The sequence below is a fragment of the Hippopotamus amphibius genome, chromosome 15 (assembly GCF_030028045.1).
Source record: "Hippopotamus amphibius kiboko isolate mHipAmp2 chromosome 15, mHipAmp2.hap2, whole genome shotgun sequence".
Lineage (NCBI taxonomy): Eukaryota > Metazoa > Chordata > Mammalia > Artiodactyla > Hippopotamidae > Hippopotamus > Hippopotamus amphibius.
The window spans coordinates 35,972,190-35,996,625 of record NC_080200.1 but is presented as its reverse complement, the minus strand read 5'-3'; the positions used below and the strand labels follow the sequence as shown (position 1 = coordinate 35,996,625).

The window sequence follows — 24,436 nt, the reverse complement described above, 5'->3', positions numbered from 1 at the left end:
GTCACACAGGACTGATAGTCATGTAGCCTTGCATGTACAGCAGCTCAAACCACACTCCGTGATGGGAATCATCGCGATTGTTCTAACCAGTGAGAAGCTACGAGAAATCTGGTGAAGCTGCAGAGCTAGAGAGCAGTGTTTCTGTTTCTTGTGTTGCTTGTGTATGTAGTGTACTAAATGGTTAGTGTTTTGAGCTTTTTGTTTGGCTTGGGGAATTTTTTTTTCTTAGACCTACTTCTCTCTACTACAAGGTAGCTAAAGAGAGACAAGCCCCACATAATCTAAGTGCTGTGTCCTCCTGTCCGATCCACCAGAATATCCTACAATGAATGTGTAGATGGTGCGAACAGTTTTCTAGTCAGCTACTTTGTGCCACTGATTCCATGATTAAACATTCAAAGTTAAGTATGTTAGGATTTCCAATGGGCACTAAAGTTTTAAAATTCAGTAACTTACCCTTCATTTAACAAATATTCAGCATTCTACACTCTGGGCACTTGGGATACTTCAGTGAGAGACCAGTAAAGACGATGGATGGGCCCCTCTGCCCTCCTGAAGCTTCCCTTCTCGGACTCCTTAGCTGTGGGATGAGATGCAGACAAGCCTATCACTCCTCAGCCTGTCCAGCTCATGGCCTTTGTCAATTTCTAATGCGTGGCCTTCTCAGCTGGTCTGGCTGTTCCGCTGTGTTGGGTCTCATGAGACTCCGGGCCAGACCTGGCCTTCACTTCAGTTGGCAGAGCCTAGAAAAGCACTGGGCAAAGGTCAGGGGCTTCTTATGTGAGGCAATGGGCTGTGTGCTTTTATCTGCTCATCTGGTACCAGGGTGTGTGTGTGTGTGTGTGTGTGTGTGTGTGTGTGTATGTGTGTGTGTGTGTGAGATTGGGGACAGGTGGGGAGGAAGAGGGAGAAAAAGTAATTGATTTGGGGAGGATTTTGCGAAGGTTTATATAAGAAAGCAGCAAGAATCTAGAGATTAAGATGTGCCAAGCGGTACCCAAGATATAGTCACCACCGTTTTCCTCCTTCAACCCCACCCTCTCTGCCAGTCTTAACCAAATTAGTGTAGTGTGGTCTGCTTGCATTCATGACTGAATGAGAAAGGAAATTTAAAAGTTCTTGCCATAAAGCCTGGAGGAAACCGTGCGAGAATCCAGCCTCTATTTCAGGAATATCTGCCGGACTGTTGGTTAGTACTTCCGTTCTTATTCACTTTGATTAAAAGGCTGAGAGTCAGGTCTGTTTTGTTTTGTTTTTTAACTTGCTTTTGCACTTTTTAGATGTAAATCTCCAACTTGACTTTCCTTCTCCTCCGACCTCATTCTTCCGTCTTTTGAGTTCATTTCTCCTTGCTCCGTCCTTGCTCTCCCCTCCACTCTTCTTCTACTCCGAGTGAAACTTCTTTCTCTTGTCCTGCAGTTTATAAAATATTCTGATTAGGGAAAGCCTCAGACTGCCTTCCTCCCTGTCCAATGGCCATGAAGATATAATTTGGTTCTCCGAAGTTTGTTCTCTGAGTGAAAGGCTAGTTTTCTGCACATTTGAGAAGCTGGTACATTTTGAGAAAGTTGACAGAGATAATCATTTGCACTCAGGAGAGATTCCAGGGTTTTAATTCTGGTCCATGTTTTACATTTCAACAGTCAGTTTATATTTTAGAAGAGTATCGTAAAGAAGTGACAGCACAGTTGCATGTTTATTTTGCATTTTCTTCCAGGTTTTCTGTTTTTTAAAGTCTTAGGGATGGTCAGCACATTGAAGAAAAGGAAAAGAAAACTTTTTGTATTTCTAGCCATATACCTAGGCTGGTTTATGCTGGATGTTTCTGGTTCCTTCCCGCATACCTGATTAAAGCTATCCCATGGTGCTTGATGTGATGGGAAACACCACTTATTCTATCTTGTTAAAAAGCATTCGGCTGGACTTCCAACAGAAGGACACGTTCTATCCCCTTAAAACATCGTCTTTAAAGTCAAGGGGTCTCTTTATTTCTGCAACAATTCATTTGAAGCTAAGTGTGTTAGGTACTGTGGGGTAGTGGGGGATGCAGAGATGACCCTCAGGAGAGAGATTAGAAAGTACTGGGCATCTCACGATGCTATGATAGAGGTTTGGCCAAGAGAGAGGAGGGTCGCCTTGTAGGGAGCAGGGGTTGTTGCTCGAAATGCATTTAAGTTGAAGTGATTTTGATCTGAGGTTTGGGGAATGAGTAGCAGGGATGGATGAAGTGGAAAGAGGATAGGAGGCAGAGGGGCTGAAAGTGTGAACAGCCTGGAACCTTCTGAGAAGATTCCTCCATGGACAGAGGAGAAGGGAGAGGTTTGGGGAGATGGTGGAAGATGGGCATGTAAAGGTAGATGGAAATCAGATCAGATCACACAGGACTGGAGGGACCTTGCTAAGGGTTTGTCATTTACACTGGACAGTTTGAAACAGAGGCTGCCGAGCTGTAGTTGAAGGATCACTGTGGTGTCAGTGTGGAGAGTAGATTTTTGCAAGGTTCTAACTAGGATTATTCTTGGAAATTTAGGCTCAGCTTGGTCCAGACTTGAGGGCTGGTTGTGAGTAAATTTCATTTCTGGATTACTCCAGGGCTCTTGTCCTACTTCAAAGAAGTTGGTGGGGAAGCTCAACTCCTGTGGAGCTGGGAAGGCCAGGAGAGCCTGCCTCACCTTACATCCACGCTTGTTAGGATTTGTTTGTGCTAAACGGCTAATGATAAATGATCTTATATGTGACAGCACATGTGAGGCTGAGCGAAAGTTGGCTTTTTGCTCCTTGAAAATAGAACGACAGGTTGAAGACGATGGGGAGGACCGAAAAACCCCCTGGACTGGAAATGGCAGTCCTGGGTGCTGCTCCCAGCTCGGCTGTAACCAGCAGTGGGGTCTTGCACATGTCACTTCGTCCCTCTGGGCTGTACGTACCTCATCTGTAAAATGAGACCTTAACAGTAATACAGTCCTTAGGGCCCCATCCAGCCCCCGGGCTCTCTGATTGTGATTCTGTCTCCCCAGTGGTCCCCCCGACCCCCATCATCACTAACCTCAGGCTTTTAGACATTCTGATTAATAGAGAAACTAGTAAAGCCATTTATTTACATGAAGTGTCAGTTTAAAGAATATAATCTAGTGAACATGGGAAATAATTTTCCAAGGCAAAAAATGTAATTCGTGTTCTGTCCTATGCTGATGGTAAAAGGGAAGCAGAAAGCCACCTGCACACAGCTTCCTTCTTTTTCTCTTGACTTTTTCTGCTTGTCCTTCCTGCAAAAGTAGAGAGGAGATTGGCTGGGGGTTCTGAGGGGACCGAGGGTGAGACGCTAGTGGGGAACCTGGGTTCTGCCACCTTCCAGAGGAGCCGTGCAGCCTTCACTTGGCATAAGCAACCATTCAGGCAGATCCTGGGCGGAACTGTGAGTAACCATGACCTTCTCTGCCTTTGTGAAATTCTCCTGCACCTGCATCCAGCATCCTCAGGCCATATTCTGATGGCCCAAAGCTCAGCCCTGGGCCCACTCCTTCCCTCCAGATTACTCTCTGCTCTCTTTTACCCAAACTAATGTCTAAAGCTGGATGATGATGTCGTTGTCCTTGAGGTGGGGAAAGAACTTCTAATGTCTCTGGCCCACCTTATACCCACCAATATCCCCCCATCCCCTGCCCCCCCCCCCCCACACACATATAGTACACATATCTCTTCACTCATCAAATCCTGCAAGACATTTTGGTGGGGGTGGGTACAGAGTGATGAATAGATGAGGAAGGTCTATGTCTTGCCCCTGAAGAAACTTACAGCAGCACAGGCACTGAGAACTCACTCATTCCACAAATTGGGGTTCATTACCTTGTGACTTCCATGTCAGAACATGTTTTATAGTAGAGGAATGAACAGTTCTGTCCCAGGGGAGTATAGAAGGCTTTATAGAGGTAGTGATATTTGAGAATGATTTTGAAGAGTAGGTAAATTTGGGATTTGTCCAGCAGAAGCCTTGAAGGCAAAGGAAGAGAGATCATGAAGGAGGCTGTTTAAAAGTCTAGAGAAGTGTGGCGAGCATTGGGGGAGGAGGAGATACATTCCAGAGAGAATTCTGAGGAAGAATCACCCCCTCATGGTGACGAGTTACACATGATGGGGATGCAGTAAACAAGGTATCTCGTTCAGGTAACTGGGGATCCCTAATCTCATGAAACAAGTTAGAAAGTGTATGAGATGAAGCTGTTTGTTCCTTAGGTGTGGGCAGGGGATGGGTAGGAGATGCTGAGTTCATTCAGCTTGGACAGGCATGATTTTAGATGTTTATGGGCGTCCAGGTGTCTATTTGCCTGTGTCCGCGGGCACCTTCCCTCTGGTTCTTTGGTATTTACATGATGCTCTGTGTAAACCGCCACCCTGGGGATTCCCTGTAGCTTTTCTTCCCCATTTGGAAGTAAACTTTTGACTGGCAACATGATCACAAGTGATTGAAAGTGGAAAAGTTCCTTTGAATCACTCTTCAGTTTGATGGGAAGATGAATATTATTCCTGCTCTTCAAGATATGAAATAACTGATTCCTCTCAAACTGATCGCGATGAAAAGCATTTTGGCGTCTGTTCCTTTGACTTCTTTATAGGTGGACAATCTTCTTGAATTGATAGCAGTTCAGGGTTTGGCTCAGCAACTTGTTGCAACCCTCATCCACCAGCCAACTGATGTAGGAGAAACATGGCAGGTCATTGAGTTACAGCTTCCTGGGTTATGCTGTGATGGTCCCATAGGGTGTACACATAAGGCTCCCGGGAATTGCACGTTTGATTCAGGAGGACTGAAAACAAACTCTCCTGGGCCAAGATGTTCGATTTCCAAGGACATGTAAAGATAGCCTGGCCTTCTCCCTTCCACACAACCTTTTCCTCCATAAATACGTGCTCCTTGTCCTTACCTTCTCCTGACCCTAGTCTTTTGTGGACTTTGACCTTGATTTTGATTTACCTTCCCATAGACACGTGGTCTCTTTTTCAATTTCCTGTCTGACCTGAAGTTTAGATGAGAAGCAAGATCAGCAAAATGATTTAGACAAGATTTCTCAGGCTTTCTCGCTTTCCCTGGCATCAACTTGTGTCCAGATTTATGTGTTCAAAAAAACAAATTGCATCAATTGACCCAGAGATGATTAGACTCTAGGGGCTCAGTTTACACTAGCCAACCTCGTGAGATGGGCCAGTATACCAGAATGCCAATACATTTGTTTATTTTCCATTTTAGCTGTGAAGCAATTTCATTTCAACTGCTTATTGTATTAGTTTTCCAGAAAGAGAGAGAACCCAGAAAACAAGATTCAGAAGGTCATTTGGCAATTGTAGAGTTGAAATGGAGGGAACTGCATGGCCTCAGGGGACAGTGTCAGCATGCTTGAGAGCGTATTGTGTCTGTCTCTGTACTGGGCATTCCTGTTGGTACCAAGTGGCTGGATGAGACAAAGCCATAAATTATTTACTAATTTTTTCAGCATTCTTCATCAATCATTAATTGATAGACTAGATTACCTTTAAAGTCCATTCTGCCTCCAAATTTCTGTGCTCTGCTGAAATCCCCTCTCCTTATGGTTATGTTTCAGTCATGGCTGGATAGTTGTCTTCCTGATTGTTTCAGGAAGACAGCCTCAGGCTCTATAACAGACTTTTAAAGATTGTATTAGCCTTCTATTGCTTCTACAACAAATTACCATAAGTTTAGAGGCCTATAAAGTCTCATTTATTAGCTCACAGTTCTGTAAGTGAGAAGCTTGGACACAGGCTGATGCAACTGGATTCTCTGCTCAGAGTTCACAAGGATGAAATCAAACTGTCATTAGGGCTGCATTACCTTCGGGAGGTCCTGGGGATGAATTTGCTTCCAAGTTCATTCAGGTTGTTGACCAAGTTCAGTTCCTTGTCATTTTAGGACCATCATCCCCATTTCCTCACAGATTGTCAGCTGGGAGCCCAGTTTTGCTCCTCAAGGCTGCCTGCATTGCATCTCATGCTTCCCATATGATCCCTCCAGTAGTAGCAGGGCAAGTCCCTCTCAAGTTTCTAACCTCTCTGGCTTCCCCTTTTGCCACATCTCACTGACTCTCTCCCTCTCCTGCTTTTGCAGACTAATGGGATTATCTTGGTTTTTTTTTTTGGCGCACAGGCTTAGTTGCTCCGTGGCATGTGGAATCTTCCCAGGGCAGGGCTCGAACCCGTGTCCCCTGCATTGGCAGGCAGATTCTTTACCACTGCGCCACCAGGGAAGTCCAAATGGGATTATCTTTAATCACCCAGACAATCCAGAAAAATCTCCCTACTTTAAAGTCAGTTGATTAGTAACCTTAATTACATCTGTGAAGTCCCTCTAGAGCAACACCTAGATTAATGTTTGAATAACCAGAGATGATAATCTGGTGGGGGACCTCTTTAGCATTCTGCCTGTCCGGTCTCATCAGCAACACTTAGAAATAATGTTTTGTCATTATTGGAGCGATCATATCTGTGGATGACTGGTTTCATCTATTTACACATATTCTTTTTCTTTGCAATGTCATAGGGTAATATTTTCTGATCCTACCTTCATATTTCAGCATTTCAACCCCTTGGCTTAGAAGGTTCTGTGTTACCAAAAAATGCATTTATTGGTTGGCTGAATGGGAGAGAATGATGTTTTTCTCTCCCCCTCACCCAGCCAAGGGAGGCTGTTTGGGGCAGATGGGCTCTGTTTTCACAGACTTCAAAATCATAGCACATTTGATTTGCATTAGATCAGTGATTCTCAGTTTTCCCGTGGTAAAGCCAGGGCATTTGTTTGTAAGGTCTAATACACAACCAAGGCTGAGAACTATTGATATGCTCCCAACATACTGTTTTGGAAATAAAGAAGCTGAGGGCGAGAAATGATTCACTTAAAGTCCTGTGCTTAGAGACAGATCCAGTGCTAAGTTTATGGTTTAATTATTTGCAGAGTTCAGTGCTCAGTAATTATATGCAAAGTAAGTGTTAAGGTCTGGAATGCCCTTCTTCTCTCTTCAGTAGCAGAATTCCTTCTAGGACTTTAAGAAACTATTAGACTTTGCAAAATAAGTTTAAAAGTCTCTTCTCAGCGGTTTGGTCTGCACATGAGCAAAATAAAAAACACAGATACATGCTGCACTAGCCAGGAGCTGGGTGCCTGGACCTCCCCAATCTCAGTGTCCCAGAGCTGCACTGTCCAATATGGTGGCCACTCAATGCACATGGCTCTTGAGCACTTTAATTGTGGCTGGTGCCAGTTACAATGTGCTGTGAGTGTGAAATACACACCAGATTCAAAGACTCAGTATGAAAAAAGTGTATAAAATATCTCAATACTTTTCATATTTACTACATGATAAAGCGATCATATTTTGGATATATTGGGTTAAATAGGATATATTATTTATCTATTTCTGACTCAATATGGTTACTAGGAAATTTAAAATTACATATACAGCTGGCATTTGTGGCATTATATTTCGGTGACACAATGCTCTTCTGGAGAACATTTTCTATTAAAGCTATTAACAATGAATGGTCCACACTAACCTATTACACCTGTGATCTTGAAGAGTGAAGCGGTGTATTGTAAACTTCCTGGCGATGAGACGTGACATTGATCTGCCCCGTGTTTGCCATCTATCTGGCAGCCAGTCAGTCTGGCCAAATAGACTTCTTTCTATTTATAATATAAGCTCAGAGGAGACGGGGGGGATGCCCCCGTGTCATGGAAAGGGCACACTTCATAGCTCTTAAGTAATGTACCTGAAAGTAGACGGTGCTCTTGGAGGCTCCAGGCCGTAGGGATGAATATCCTCTAGGAGCAGCTGCGACGTCAGCGTTCATGAATTATCACCGCCCTCGACAAGCCGTAAGTCCTGGAAATACTGTGGTGCCTGGCCCTGTCCATAACACATAACGTCCAGACGTTCCCCCGTCTCTTTTTCTTGCTCTCTGCTTTCCTGCCTCACTGGCACCCTACTTGTGTGTTTAACTGGCCTGATTTAGCATTTTCAAAGAAGCATGGGAAGGCAAAGGCAGGCCCTGGGGACAGTTCCAATCCCTGCCTAGAAGTATTCCGTCTGAGCTTGTGGGATGCCCTTAACTTCTCGAAGCTCCTCTAAACTTTCATTTTCTCAATTTTAAAATGAGGGTCTCTTGCAAGGAACGAATGAAATGATAAGGCACTTGGCACACTTCTTCACGGGCAGATTTTGAAGGGGGAATCCACTGTGAGGGGCCCAGGGCTAGCTGCTGAGGGTAAAAGAGTGAGTGACACACAGCTACTGCCCCCAGTGTGCTCACAGCTAGAGGAGGAGAAGGACAAAGAGCCAGGCAGCATCAGGACGGGCAAAGTCCTCTGTGCCTGGCAGCTGTTCACCTAGAGGGGTGGGATGGGGAGGGTGGGAGGGAGGCTCACCAGGGAGGGGATATAGGGATATATGTATACATACAGCTGATTCACTTTGTTGTACCGTGGAAACTAGCACAGCAGTGTAAAGCAATTATATTGCAATAAAGATCTGGGGGGAGGAAAACTCTGTTATGGTGTGTAGGTGAGAGGACAGGCCCACAGTGATGAAATGACTGCCCGAGTCCCCACATCAGGCAGTGCTGGGCTGCGTCCAGGCACAGGATTGCTGACTCCTTCTCCAGCAATGCTTTTCCTAGGAGAGCACATTGCCTCACTCCTGGTTTCCCAACTTGTTTACCCAGAAAGAGCAACGTCACCATTTTGGGCTTGATAAAAGGGAAAAAAGAGTTTCTTCCAATTTTTGCTCTATATGTTATCTGGGTATGTGAGTGACACCTTTAGTACTCGGAGTTATTGTAGTAATCGTTGTCCGATTATAATCTCATCGAGACACTGAATGTTTTTGTTACTTGAAGACTTCATTCTATGAGATCTTCAACATCTTATCTATTACCTATTAAATTAGGTAAAACAAAGCCTATGCATCCATCTGAGAGTCTTGGAAGAAACTCCAGCATCTTCAACTATGTTTAAAGTACATTCTCTGTGTTCTATGTGATCTATCACAGTAATAAAATATTAGATTGTTTAAAAAAAAAAAAAAAGAGCCAGTCGTGGAAAGAGAGAAAGCAGAAATCCAGTAAGAGGTTTGCTTTTCCAAACTCTATTTTGGAAAAAAATGACTTGGTAGGTACAATGTAAGATACAAAAAGGAACGGAATGTATTGTTCAAATAAGCACCCACCTATGCGTTTGATGTTCTCTTCCGTGTGAGAGTTACACGTGCGCCGTGCATCAGTGGATACACCAAGTAAATCAGGCTGGGTGAGTCTGGTCTAGCTGTTGTGCTGAGGAGTTTCAAAGTGCCACTGGGTCCTACTGAATTCAAACAGACTGCCGCGTGCACCAAGAAAGGCCCACTCCCAACAGAATGCCCATGCATATACCAAGGTAGGAGAAGCACCAAGCATTTGGTGTTGAAATGGCCCTTATCCTTTCACTCCTCCAGAAAGGAAGAGGTGGAGACCCAGGCTCCTGTAACCCAGCTGCCTTCTCTGTGTTCTCACAGGAAGAGTCCTGGCTTCAAACCAAGCCTCTTATTGTTGGAATCCATCTACCTAATTTTCAGCTCTAGAGATCCATGACTCACGGAACAAACGATCTGGACCCAGTAACAACAACATATAATTTTCTTGCAGTAGATGAGATAGTGATTAGGGGGGAAAGCAGCCTCTGGATTATTTTCCCCACACTTGGGCCTCCATGTAGAAGGTGTGCAGTTTGCCTATACACCTGAGCAGAAGTGAGCAGCCTTCCTGCCTTATCCTGGGCGATGCACACATTCCATTATGGTGATGCTTCCCCTTCCCTGGACTCTCGTGATGTAAGTGCTTGATGGAAGGGCGGAGCCTCACGTATTGTGGCTGATTGCTTTACCACATCCCTAGACTTCCATTCTGGGACATACCAGGAAGGCCCCACTCCCAATTGCATGGAAACATAGAACAGTCTATATAATCACTAATATCAGAAAGTGGAATGAATAGCTAGTATTGATACATGCCGAGAGCATGCCAAGTGCTTTGAATAAACATCTCATTCAATTGCCTCCTGATTTTCCTATGAAAAGAGGAATAATATTATAACCTCCATATTAGAGGTGAGTAAACTGAGGTTTGGTAAAGTCAGGATTTGAACCTGATCTAGAACTTGTGCCCTGAACCCCTAAGCTCACCCTCTCTGTAGCTGAAGAGCGAGGATAGCATATGTGGCAGAGTCTAATGGTAATTGCTGTAGACCTGGGAAAGTATCTATCGATGATTATTAACTAAATGTGACCATCTGACAGTGGGACAGATGGCATCAAATGAAATCGAGTGTCCAGGGTTCACTTGGTAGCACTGTCTCCTACCTCTTTTGTCAATGTCAGCAGATTGTTTGACCTTTGTATCTGTTACCTCACCTGGAGCCTAGAGAATATCATTTACTTCCCCAACTGGTTGTGTGCTGCATCCAGCTAGTACTGGCTTGCAAATCCAAATTCAGTGGGGTCAGTGATTCTGTGAATCCATGTTAAGTGACTTGGTAGCTTAAAATCATCATTGGTGAAGGTATTTATTCCACAGAGATTGGCAAATGCTACAAATCATGGCCCTCTTTAAGTTATTATTCCAGAGAGACAGTTGTTAAATATTAGTACACCACTGGCTATGACTCAGAGAGATACAATGTGAATTGTCACATGCTAAAGGTAAACAAAGGCACACTGGGCACCCTAAGAAAAACTTCTGTAAATGTAATCATACCTAAGTCTTCAGTGAATCTTTTATCCCCATCATTCTGCATTTGGAAAGACCTCTGAAAACATAACCATAATGATTTTATATGTCACTGTAAATATACAATTTTATTTTGTGTATTGTTTTTGTTGTGAAAGCAAATATGCTCCTGTAAGAGTCTAATGTTTCTGAACGCAGGTACAAACATACAAGCCATAAAATGTACATATCAGTGTTGTCAAATAGAAATATAAAATATAATGCAAGCCACATATGTAATTTAAAATTCTCTACTAGTCACATTTAAAACAAAGAAAGAAATGGGTGATATTAGTGTTTAATGTTTTATTCAACAATCCAAAATACGATTTTAACACATAGTCGACATAAACAATTTTGGGATATTTTGCATCCTTTTTTGTACCAAGCCTTCAAAATCCATATATATTTTATAAAATGTACAGCTGATAAAGGTTTACATATCCAATCTGTTCTTAATACACTTAAATATTTAATTGAAATATTTAATTAAAATTAAGTAAAATTTAGCTTATCTGATTCCTCAGTTGGGCTAGCCACATTGCAAGTACTCAGTAGTTATAGGTGACTGGTAGTAGCTGAATTGGTCAGCAAAGGTAACTACCATGCTCTATTTTTTTTCTTATTATTATTAAAATGGAGACCTATTATATATACTACTCCCAAAGGTTTTTTTTTTTTTTTTTTTCTCCCTCATACCTTACCCATTTAAACTACTTTCCCATGCTATATTCCCCACTGGATCCCTGAGAGGAGAGAAATCTCAGCGAGAGTAGTTACATCAATAATGCCTGTGAATTTTTTCTTCCTCACTGATGGGAAGGAGATAAATTGACCTAAAGCATTTTGTGTCTGACCCATTTTCAAATGACCACCACCAAAAAGTGGATCATAACATGAACTCCAGATGCAGACTGTTCAAATGAATGCCTGAAGCTCATTAGGATGGATCATTTCAAATACCCTTCTGGATGAGCCTCTTCCTTTCTCAGCTAAGTTCTTAGAAAAGCTTCACCAGGAAGTCAATGAGATTCAGTTTTGCAATATTTCATTGGTAATCAACACTAGCAAGAGAAAGTATACATTTATTAGGTTATCTGCCTGGAGTCTTGGTTTTGCAATATAAACAATTCTGCTTCTGTTGGGATTTTTTAAATTAGCTCTTGCTTTTTCCATAGCAGAATCACTAGGTCAGTAAAACAGACATTTGGGAAAACTTCTTTTTTTTGATCAGTTCAGCTACTACTTTGATATTCTTCCTAACTTGGCTGTATCAGAACGACATTTCCTAAATCTATTGTTTTACTCCTCCCATTTATTAAGATGCTAACGTCCTAACATCATATACTTCTAAGGATGCTTTTGGCCATTTTCTTTTTAAATACTTGATACACATCAGAGGGTGCAGGTGGTTTTGGGTAGTGGTTCATTTTGTCTCTGCCAAATTACCAGATATGAGCACATTTTTTCCTATATGGCTTTGTATACTTTTTAACGTTACTTTTAATAAAGATGATGTGGGGATTCTTCACAAAATAGTCTTGTCTTCACATTAAATTTATCTGCTACTCATCATTTCGGTGTAGATATCTCTGAAATCCAGTAGTGATTTCTCTCTCAATGATTTTGATTGCTTTTATATTCTCCACTGTGCCTTGTACAGTGCTAGCAGGCACTAGTAGTTCAACAAATACTTGCTAACTTTAAATTAAAAAGAATTGAACCAATGGCTTTCTTTGCCTGCAGTTGGTTGTAACATGTTGGGAAAAAATATTGTATTTAATCTCCATCTCTTTTCATGTGTTTATGGACTGTTTTAAAAGCCAAGGAACAAAAGTATATCATTGGCCTCACTGTCATTTGGAGGCCTCCTCTGCTGGGCGGTCTACAGAATTAAAACTCATGCCAGCTGGATCACAGGGCTTTTCAACTGGCTCTCCCTTGAGGAAAGGGGAGCAGGCAGAATGGCTCAGGCGCTTGAGCTCCAAATGGTATGAATTCCCTTATGCAAGAATAGAAGCGCCTCCTCCCCCTCCCCCCACCCCAGTGCAAATCGTGCCATGTGGCTATAGCCAAAGAATGCATAAATATCATTAGATATTTAGGGAGGGATTTTCCCTAGGAAAATACTGTGAACTTTAAAAACCCAGTAGATTAAGGTACAATTTAATAGATTCCTTTAAACAGTGACTGCCTCTAGTTAGATTATTATATTAGGAAAAGGAAGTAGAGGGATTTTCTCCTGCTCACATCTGACACATCGCTGATAGATTAAAGTTCCAAACTTTGTGTGTTGGCACTCTGTCCTTTCCCAGGGACATGTGATCTCCTCCAGAACCTAATAAAAGAGGACCCTCTCATTTAGAAGCTGCCATGCAGAGCTCTGCATAGTTGAAGGGGAAAGCTCACGGTCCAACCGGCGCAGGCCAGTGAACGTTCTGTTCATGTCATGGCACCAGAGAGTGTTCACTTGAGCATGGGGTGGGGGTGCCAAGGGGGCCATTTTCAGAGTCATCCCCAATGAGCCAGCAACAGTGGGCAGGGGGCATTAGTCTCTAAGGAAGCCCTTGGCCCTTACTGAAGCCAGTCGCATTACTTTATCCTCTTCTCTGTGCCTACCCCTAGTTACAGCCCTGGAGTTGGGGGTCCCTGTGCTCTGCTCTCATTGGCAGTGAGCTGTTCTATGTGGGAGGACAGCCATTCTAAATACCCCCTTTTCTGCCGTCGGAGTGTGCAAAGTTTTCTGGTTAATCTTGCTTTGGGAATTCTGATTTGTTTTGTGAGATAGACTGTGTTCTGTGGAGATGTGTTTGGCTGGTAAAGGAATTGTCGTGATAATCAGTCCCTTATTTGGGAGAAGCAAAGTGCGTTTGTAGGCAGCAGCTTTCAAAAGTTTGGCGATGGGTGGAGTCAACTGCAATTCATCTGAAAAAGATTCACTTGTCTCTGGCATCTGCCAGGTCTCTTTGAGAAGTTTGAAGAGGTGACTTCCAAACCAGAGGAGGCATCCTTCTGAGAAATGCAAATCTGTTCGCTTCCTTATTCAGCTGGGGAGCATACAGTGCTGCCTAGGAATGCAATTCGCTGTTACAACCTAATATCAAGAGAGCCTGTACCAGGGGAGGGAGGCTTCTTTACCCGACACATGGCGTGTTGAGGGATGGCTAGTGAAACTAGAGCTATGTGCAGAGTCCAGTTCCTCAATGCTTTTCCTCCTTAAAAAAATGCTTTTAAAACAAAATTTCAAAGGAAGTATCCAGCCATCAAGAGGAAGCATTTTCAACCTATAACATATTTGTTTTTAGCCTTTTTGTGTATTTCTGCTGGAGACTTCAAACTATGATTACAGTGGCCATTCACCGAGGAGTAAAGGACCTTCAGAGAGATGCTCAGTGAAAGTAGATGAGGATGATGCAAGGCCGTTAGCCCAGAGCCTTCCAGGTTAAGAATTTAAAACATGGGTGTCATAATAACCACAACTCACATTCCTGTGAACTCTCATAGTTGGCAAAGTGTGTTCATCTACGCTGTCACACTCAATCCTATGAAGGACCCCACGGGGCAGTGTGTGGGGGGCATCCTCATGCATGTGGGCCTACACCTGGATATTCAGACAAAGGGAGAGATTCTGTTCACATAAAGGTGTTTTCTCAGATTCTTTTAAGAACACAAAATCGTATAGAACAACAACAAAAATGATGGGTCACCCAGTGTCTAGAAATGAAAGGATAAAGCGTCAGACATTTCATTCCTATTCAGAATTATGCAGCCATCATCTGGACCACAGCATTCCATTATCCGTGAAAACAAACATTCGTGTTCATCCTTTCAGTCTGAGTAGGGGTAGCAGAAAGTCTGTTTCATTATTATCCAGAATAGAGAGTAATAAAAATAAGTCCAGTAGAGGCACTGGTGGCGCTCCCAGTGTGATGATCAGATTTGCTCTGAGTGCCTTGTCAAGTACTGTGACTTGATGGAAATATTGCAGCTAAGCTTTAAAGTAGTTGGCCTTGGTCGTCAGACATAGTGACAGCGCTCCGAAGGGCCGTCTGCTGAGTTCATTTTCAGCCAGCCCAAACTTGTCTCTTTAGAGATCCAGGGGGTGGACACCTGGTTTATTTATGAATTTCCTCCAGGTAAAGGTGTGTGCTGGCTGAGACATGCTGATCTGCTCCCTCATTCATCAAACTGAAGGCTTCAAGGTGTGACCACACTTGGAATTCCGCGTGGCTAGCCTGGCCACAGCTTGACCCTTGCTAGTGTGCGAGGTGTTCACATTCCTGGGCCTTTCAGAGACCACATTCCTCCTGCAACAGTAAAACCCCCAAGGACGCTGGAAGGCAACGGCCTTGTGTTTTCTTTTGCTGCCCACCTCCTTTCTGCTGCCTTCTAGTTAAACCTCCTTAGGTGGCTCATTAGCACAGGCTTTCGAGTGTTAATTGAGCTCTTTTGCTCACTGGGAAACACACTGGAAAAGTTTTACTATTACTGAAGTGGGTTGTTTTGTTTTCCCTTTTATGGCCTGTCCAGCTCCAGGCCCCTTGCTTGGTGATACTGCAGACGAGTTTCTATTTCCAGATCAAATGAAAGTGAACCACACCGGCCCTGTTATGGAAGCAATGCGTGGGGGTCATTTGTTGTGAGGTGGTTCCATGGCTGTCGGCCAGGATGTGAAAATCTCTAGCGTCCGTGTTATTTCCTGAGGCGAGCACCCACCGGAAGTAGAATTTATTACAACCTGCTGTTTGTTCTCGTGAAAAGTATGAGCATATGAGACTCTAGGGCTGTGAAAGACTTCCAAAGATTCCATCTAGAGCTGACATGCATGTCAACGCATTCATAATTTAGCCAGTCTTTAAACAATTTTTAATGACAATAGTCTGCTTTTAATTGCTTAGCTTGATCTTATTTCTCTTCATATTATTGCAGGTCCCACAGGTATGGATCTCTGGCAGTTGCTGTTGACCTTGGCAGTGGTGGGCTCGAGTGAGGCTTTTTCTGGGAGTGAAGGTGAGTTCTGCTTTTCCATTCCTACCCGCAGTGTTTCGAAACCGTATTGAGCTTTATTTGTTAAATCTAAGTTCTTTGGATGATGTAATTAAAAGAGGTAAGTTTTAAGTAGCAGTAAATAGAAAACCTGTTGTAGCTTTAAAATCACAAACTAGGAGGACATTTCTGGGGATGTTTTAGGAGCAAAAAAGCAGTCAGCTTTGGCATCTGAAGTTTCCACATCAAAAATAAATGTTGCAAATCGTGCTGAGGACATTTCTGGTGCAAGCAAGCCAGGTCTCAGTCCTCAGGCTCTGGGAGAGAGATTGAAATTGCACTGAAAGGTTATTGACCCACTGATCACCTAGCTCATGTGAGACTAAGGATACCACAGCCTATTTCCAGAGCTCAGAATCAAGGACTCTTAATCATATTCTCTGAGAGTGGAAATTGCAGATTTCAAATAAACTTCATCTCTCACTCTCTGGGTGATTACCATTTGGCTAAGTTCCAAGGAAGAACCACCCGAAATAGTTGGATAATATACTCAGAAGTCACGAGTTTCCTTGGCCATCTCTGCAATTCTCCCTCCTACTTTATACCCTCTCCCTATTGGAAAAGTTGCCCTGTCTTCAAATTTAGGTCTCAAACAGTAATAACTGGAATGATAGAGTAATGAAAAGGAATGAAAAGGATTTTTCTAACCAGAAAGAAAACTGTGCTCGTAACGAGGTGGGAGACTTTTTAAAATATCATCTTGAGTACTTGATTATTTTTCTTGCTTGAGCTTCAACAAAGGAGAGGAATCGTCTATTTTTCCTATTCTATGATACCACAGTCACTTGTTGCTTTAAGAGCAGCCGACTCCCCTACTTACCGGGCAACGCATGTTGGAAAACACAGTTTAGCAGCAGAAGTAGTGCCTTAAAATGTCCTCCCTGACCTTCGAGCCAAAAATAAATCCCTAGTAGTGAGCTGCTGAGGACGACCAGAATAACTAAGAACACAAGAAGGGTAAAATGTTATTTGATTTCCTAAAACAATTTTAAAATATTTATAGAAAAGAAGTCATAATTGTTTGAAATATGTTGGAGTCTTTCTGGTGTTATAATGTCAACATTATGCAAGTCAAACGGGGAGGGAATTGCAGGCTGCATGTCAGCAGCTTTTCCCATGGCTGGTTTTAGACCCTGGTTCTGAGCCAAAGAATTACAGCTGAGATCCTCCACTGTTTCGAAGTCATGGTGGTTAGTCTCTACTTTCTTCATTAAGGTGACTTTCACTCCACTGGGCAAGGCTTGAGGAATTTAAAAGACTTGTGAAATGAAAAGTATGGCAAAGGAAATCTTCAAAGACAATTTAAAATCTATCCCCTAACAGACTAGAGCTCAAGTTACATTTTTGACCTAGAGAGTCTGCAAAGAGCGTCTATTACAACTGCTTTGACATTTTAGTAAACGTTTAACTTCATAGAGGAAACAAAACCATTAGCTGGTTTTATGTTTGCTTTTTGAGAGATTTTTGTTTGTTTGGGAGAGCAGAACATAAGAAAATGCAATAGTTTATAATAAATACAAATCACATAGTTTAACAGTACTTACACATACTAAGTAATTTAGCAAAGGAGAAAAATTTTCTTTTTTTTTCTTAGTGGGCTAACCAAAATTCCTTTGGAATATGTGGCTACTCCAGAATTCTTACCTTAAAATGGCCTGGAGGTTGTTAAAGACGGAGTATGATGTTTATATAGGAAGGTGCAGATGAGCATGTTTGAACATGAGCACGTGTGTGTGTGTGTCTGTGTGTGTCTATGTGTGTGTGTGTTTGCCTGTTTTGGCCATTTATCCAACAAGTTTAGCCGAAGTGATCTCCTGACACGGCATGGATTAAATCTCAGATGACATCCCTGGGCCACGTATTTCTTTTTCTGCCAGGTCTGGATGGTACCCAAATCACTTTATTTTCATTTTCTCTCCCATTATATGAGGCAGACTAAAAATATAAGAGAGGCCTTTAAAAAAAGATGCTACTGTAGCTTCACCAGCCATTCATTAAAGTTTGGTCAGTGGGAGAGGTGGTGCTGCTGAGGAAGGGACCTGGGAAGCATCACCTGGAGAAGAGCTGCCCAGGAGCTGGTAGGAGACGACAGATCTGCATGCGTGGGGAAGGTTGGCACTTGAAGCTTTGAGCGGGGCTTTTCGTGCTTGGGCAGATGAGCAATTAAAAATATGCTGGCCCTAAGAGAGTTTTTTTTATTAAGTCTAATTGCCCTATTGGAAATTTAATGAGAACAGTCAAACAGTGCCACCATTGTATTAGCTAAAGTGTTGTAATAGATGCTCTCTCTCTGGCTTTCATCCTTAATTTACATCTGATCCTCAAGGTAGGTTACATACTCTCAGGGAGAATTTCTCTTTTTTTTTTCTTTTTCTTTTTGGATGTACCACAGTTTAATTTTTTAATTAAAATATAGTTGATTTACAATGTTATCTTTGTTTCAGGTGTACAGCATAGTGACTTGGTATTTTTATAGATTATATTCCATTAAAAGTTTTTACAAAATAATGGCCATAATTCCCCATGCTGTACAATATATGCATGTGACTTATCAATTTTACATATAGTAGTTTGAGCCTCTTAATCCCATACCCCTATCTTGCCCCTCTCCCCTCCCTTCTCCCCGCTGGCAACTACTAATTTGTTCTCTATATCTGTGGGTCTATTTCTGTTTTGCTATATACGTTTGTTTACTTTTTAGATTTCACAGATAAGCAATATCATACAGTATTTGTCTTTCTCTGTCTGACTTTTTTCACTAAGCTTAATACCCTCCAGGTCCATCCATGTTGTTGCAAATGGCAGAATTTCATTCTTTTTTTATGGTTGAGTAATATTTCCATTGTGTGTGTGTATATATATATATATATATACACACCACATCTTTTTTTATCAATTCATCTGTTGATGGACACTTGGGTCGCTTCATGTCTGGGCTATTGTAAATAGTGCTGCTATGAACATTGGGGTGCATGTGTCTTTTTGAATTAGTGTTTTCATTTTTTCTGGATAAATGCCCAGGAGTGGAGTTGATGAATCATACAGTAGTTCTATTTTTAGTTTTCTAAAGAACTGCCATACTGTTTTCCATAGTGGCTGCCCCAGTTTATGTTCCCACTGACAGTGTAGAAGGGTTCTCAGGGAGAATTTCTTATTCCAAAATCAGGAATGAGCAACAATGCTTCATTTTGCGAGGGCTTCAGAGTTGAACTGTCAACTGGTTGCATCAGAACTGCTGCTCCTGAGATGATGATTGTCATGAGAAATGTGCATAAAGACTTAATGGATATAAATATTCTTCTGGGGAGCACTGGTTATATGCTGAGTGGTACCTCACCTATTTCTGTTGGTCCACAACCGAGCATCCTGTTTGACCTCAGCAATATAAGATGGGAGCAGGCAAGCCCCTGCCCTGAGGAAGTTCAGTCTAGTTAGGATGTGAGGAACTTGTAGAAATTAATGAGAGACTGTATAGCTTTAAGGTCTAGATTGTGTGATGAATGCAGGTGGCCAAGATGCTCTAAAAAAAGAATAAATTAAGGTGGACTGGAATAGTTAATTCAACAAATTTAATGTACAGATATTTCTTTAGAGCTTTCCGTTTTTAAAGCTTGAATTTAGGGCTCTAAGGAAGACAGCGACTCTTCCCTCAAGGAATTTATCACGACTTAAGAGATCAGGAATGTATATAAAGAATGACTGTATGAGGCAGTATGTGTTAACTATTGAAATAGTGGCCTGAAGTACACTCTTAAGAGGAGTGAAGAGCAGAGAGTCACCTCAGGCTGCGGTGAAGCAGAGAGAACTTCACAGAGGAGGCTGGTATTATTACAGCAGATATTAGAATACTGGGTTAAGACTTCGAAAGGCCAAGAAGAGCAGGGGGTGGCTGCAGGAATAGCGTGTGTGATAAAGGAACAACATGAAAGATGTGCACAGGTGTAGATAGGAGGGGTACGTAGAGAGCAAGTCATCCGGTCACTGGGTTTACACTACATACAGGGCACTGTGCTGGGAATGAGTGATTCTATTTCACACACTTAGCATCCAACAGACGTTTTTTGAGCACGCACTTTGTGGAAGGTGAACGATTAATGTGGCCAGGGTGCATGGTACTTGAGCACTGTGTTTATAGTTATTCTCTTTGGATGTAAACTTAGGTCAATGAACTTGAGTTAAATTATAGAAGGTCTAGAGATGGAAAAGGCAAGTCTTGCTGGGCCTTGAATGATGTGTAGTATTTGGAGAGGAAGCTTATACTGTATCCAGCAAGTCATAGTTCTTAAAGTTGTAGGCCAGGTAAAAGTATTCATGATGGTACATTATTTTTGTGTGTGTGTGTCATATTGACATAAAGCATACATAGGGAATTCTCTGGTGGTTCAGTGGTTAGGATTCAGCGCTTTCACTTCCAGGGCCCAGGTTCAACCCCTGGTTGGGGACCTAAGATCCCTCAAGGCGCATGGCGTGGCCAGAAAAAAAAATTTATGCGTAATGTGTGTGTGTGTATATATAGGGAATGGTTTGCAGGCAAAGCATGTGATTTGTATCTGATCGCTCTAAATATCATTCCATACCAGTCAAGATAAAAAACTTACACTAGGAGTGAGATGCCATGTCCCAAAGGAACCAGGATGCCCCAAATAATGTTCCCCGTATATCTTTGAACACTTTTCATAAACTTATGCAAACACACAGCACTTCTGTGAAAGAAAAGACACTTGTGTTCTCATTGCTAACCAATAGGAAATAATGACACAGTGGCAGGAACATTTTTTTTTTTCTAATAAATCTTACACTTTCATGCCCTCTTGCAGGTGAAGCTCCACAGAGCCCTGAGAGCTTCAGGACGTACAGGATATATTTCAAGCAAGTATTAGAGTCATGGCTGTAGCTGGTAAACAGTGAAGGGTATGCCTGTTAAAAATGTTTTCAAGAAGGAACAATTCAAGGCTTTCCTTGAATTCACACTGGAAGTGACGGAGAGAGCCACAGAGCTTGAAATTGCTGCTGTCTTTACTTCAAGAGGCAAGAAGAAATCTTAGTCTCTTCTAGTGCCGTGGAGGTTAGCAACCCTACGTCACCAGGTCTTCCTGGTGTCACAGATGCTATGATGCCGAGGTTCAGTCATAGCATGCCAGGTGACGGAGCTTCTGGTCTCGTCTACCTGGGTGCTGCCAGTGGAAGATATGCATAGACCTTTGTGTGCGATGAGGTCTTTCAGCATGTTTTTATCGAGCACTTTTATGGATTCAAGGGTGAATTTTGAATTTGTGTTTCTACCTTTAAGGAGCTTGTGGTCTATAGAAGAGAAGACGGATAAGTAAACCTAATTTAATCACGGGTTCCCTAAGGTTATTAAAGACTTTTAAGCAGGTTAATAACACTGTTAGATTGCCAGTTTGGAAATAATGCCACCAACAGAGTAAAAGTGAATTGGAGAGAGAGGCATGTGGAGGAAAATGGTTGTAGTAGGTTAGGAGAGATGCTGGCAGTGTGCCAGTGGTGGGTAAAAAAAAAGATGGATTACAGACAGATGCTGAGGAGTACTTGGAGTCCAATTACACGTAGATTTTTGACTTCGGGAACTGGCAGAGCTTTCTAACCCCATCCATTTCAGAGTTTCTGCATCTTGAGTTCATGTTATCAACATCAGCAGTGACTCATTTTTAATAGAGTGAAGCCCTGGAACGCAGCTCAGCCTATTAGCAGTGAAGTGGTACGTGCACGGAACAGCTCTATGGAGGGGGAAACACTGAGACTGATGACAGCAGAGTATCTAAGCAACCTTTCTTTCATACTGTTTCCCAGAACCCCTCCTGCCTGTGCCCAGCCCAGGTCCTACAGCTTAGCTGTCTGCTCCCCTCTGCAGTGTGTCTGTGCTATGGCTTGGCCACTGTGCCCTAAGAGTCCACAGCGGGGACAAAGGCCTGAGCTCTGTCCCCATGTAGTCCCTGCACATTCATGGCTCAATCCTGAGACTTTGACATACCCCAGAGATTTGATCATCCCTAGAGCATATACTTATCTCATGGAGTGCAATAAAATATATGCAGGATGATTCGAGGAAAGCAGGGCTATGCACTGAGCAGAATCTGGGAGGTCGGCAAGGCTTCACAGTAGCTACGTGACTCACCCTTACGAAGCAGCTGGCAGTGTGAGTGATGACGTCTGTGCTTCAGCTAATTAGTAGTAAAAGGACTGGGGCCACCCAGGAATAGTCTGAACTTTGAATGTTCCATTCACACACATCAATGATGGACTATACTTGCAGTCTTCCAACTTAGCTGCTAATATTACAGGACAAGAGCCTCTCTGCGAAGTGTCTCCACATCACTTTGGTTCAGTAGCCTGAACTAGGGCCCCTGTTATGGGACGACAGAAACAGGGTTGACGGAATGGGTTTGATATGTGGTGCTGGCCACCAGCTCCTGTTCACTGGCATGCCTGGTTTTCTGCTTCTGGTGGAAGCTAACCCAAGTTTCACTGTGCAGAAGTGCACACTGGCTTGGACCAGCTCAGCCAGCCTCTCTCTGCCTCATATCATCCTCCAAAGCTAGGGACCCAGGGTCCCTCAATTACCAGCACCTTTTTCCTAGGAGAACCCTCTCAGGAAGAACCTGTGGGTGGTGGTTTTCTTCTCACCCTGATTTTAAGTCAATGCGTTACTTTCCCGGAGTTGGTTTATTTTAAACCCTTAACCTTAAACTCAGTGATAAAGAATTCTAGGCATTTCAGAGCCATCCGCAAAGACATCTTTGGGGCCTACCCCCTGCTCCTTGTAACTGCCTGCTTCCCCTTGGTAACGTATATGTAACTTGTCATCAGGCAGAGTCACCAGTAGCCACAGCCCAAGGACCACCCTCAGCTTTCACAAGCAGCAGGCACCGTGGTCCCATTTTGGCTCTTCCAGAAACACTCACATGCTGTCAACAGTGCCATCCCTCAGACCCACAGTGAAGCTTCCCCCTCATCTGTAGTTAGCAGCATAAAGGCAGGGATGATGTGTGACATAAACACACTTTGAAATCTGATGCAACTGATCATACAGAGAGGATTCCAAGGTGTCCCGCCTGGCCGGCACTGCACAGATGGGGAGGCCCAGGGGCCTGGAGCACTTCTTCCACCTGAGCTGCAAATCAGAGTTTTCTCTGGTCTGTATGTCCCAAATCTTCCAAAATGAATCCACAATATTTCATCAGATACATCTATCAGGAACCTCTGTTTCTGTTTATGGAACAACTTACCAGCCTTAAGCGTTCACCTTAGCTAATTACAGTGTCTCTGTGACATCTCCACAGCAGGGTTGTGGGTATTAGACTGTGGAGGAGCACATCCCAGCCACAGAGGGTATGTTTCAGGGTGTTTGTTTTAAAAACTTTCGCCAAGATGCAGGACGCAGGGATGGGCAGAAGGGCAGCTGGTGGCAGAGAATCAGGGCGCCAAGGAGGCGACATTAGTTGTGTGTCTCTCTTCTAAATGAAGTTGTCATGATATCTGTATTTACATTGTGAGGCAAATTCTGGATTGAGCTTGAAATAAAGGCAATTTGTTTTCAAATGACTGACAAAGTGACTGCTGCATACTCTGTGTAATCAATAGTTATGGATTGAAACTCACTAGACCTAACAATTCTTAGCAGATGTTTTGTTCACCCCTGTACCCGCATCCTCTAGCATTCTGACACATGGAGTAGATCTTCGTTTTATTTAAGGGAATCAGCATCTAAATCCTGACCTGGGACTTCCCCAGTCATTGTCCACACTTGTCACTAACCCTCTGTTATGTCTAGCCCTAACTAGAGGCTGGATTTGAACCCCCTTCCAGTAGAAAGGCTCTGGAAATAACAGTGCAACTGTAGAAGCTATTCTCCAAGAAGCCCCAAGCATCCCTGTGCCCTACCCGAAGCCCTGACTTGTGGGCTTTCCCTGTGGATGGAATGCTGTCATTTTCCTGCTATGTACTTCAGATACCCCCAGGGTCAGAACTTTCACCCAGCACACCAATGCCTGGGAGTCTGATGCCCTTTCTAAATTTTGTCAACCTTTTCCCAGGTGACTGAACTCTGTACCCCATGCACCAGCTACTGGCCAACATCCTGCACTGAATAAACCAGTCACCCAGCACCTACCACTGACACTGCCTTTATCTGTGCCCCACCTACCTGATTAAATCTCCTCAAATATTGACAGAGAGGTATAATGAGGCCTGCAGATTCCAAATCCAAGTTTTCTCTGCCCCTTTGGACATTGAACTTTAGATTACGAAAGACCCTGATGAGGGACCTTTGCAGAGCTGGATCGGTTTTGCCAGCCTCATCCCTTAAATAGCAGGTTTTCCCAATTTTCCAATGAGAGCCCATCTTGAAGTATAAATCTCTCAAAATTAAGTCAATTATATTGATAAAATCCTTAATTACTTCATCCCTGAATATGGGGGAAAGTTATATTTTATGTAATCTAATCTTTTAGTACAATCTTGCAAATTTGTAGAAGGAAATATAATGTTCAGAATATTTGACTTGTGGACAGCCGTGTGCTATTAAGCGTGAATATACTCACATTAGAGGAGATTGAATTCATAATGT

The 24,436-nt window shown here is 42.9% G+C and overlaps 1 protein-coding gene across 4 annotated transcripts in view; it reads left to right on the top strand.

Annotated features, from left to right (window-relative positions):
• The window catches only part of GHR (growth hormone receptor), a 324,223-nt gene that overhangs the window by 110,233 nt on the left and 189,554 nt on the right, over positions 1-24,436 (top strand). For all 4 annotated transcript variants that reach the window (XM_057708793.1, XM_057708792.1, XM_057708791.1 and 1 more), the window contains exon 2: positions 15,733-15,813. In XM_057708793.1, coding sequence (XP_057564776.1) covers positions 15,744-15,813 — 70 coding nt within the window. In that variant the 5' untranslated portion in view covers positions 15,733-15,743. The remainder of the gene's footprint in view (positions 1-15,732; positions 15,814-24,436) is intronic.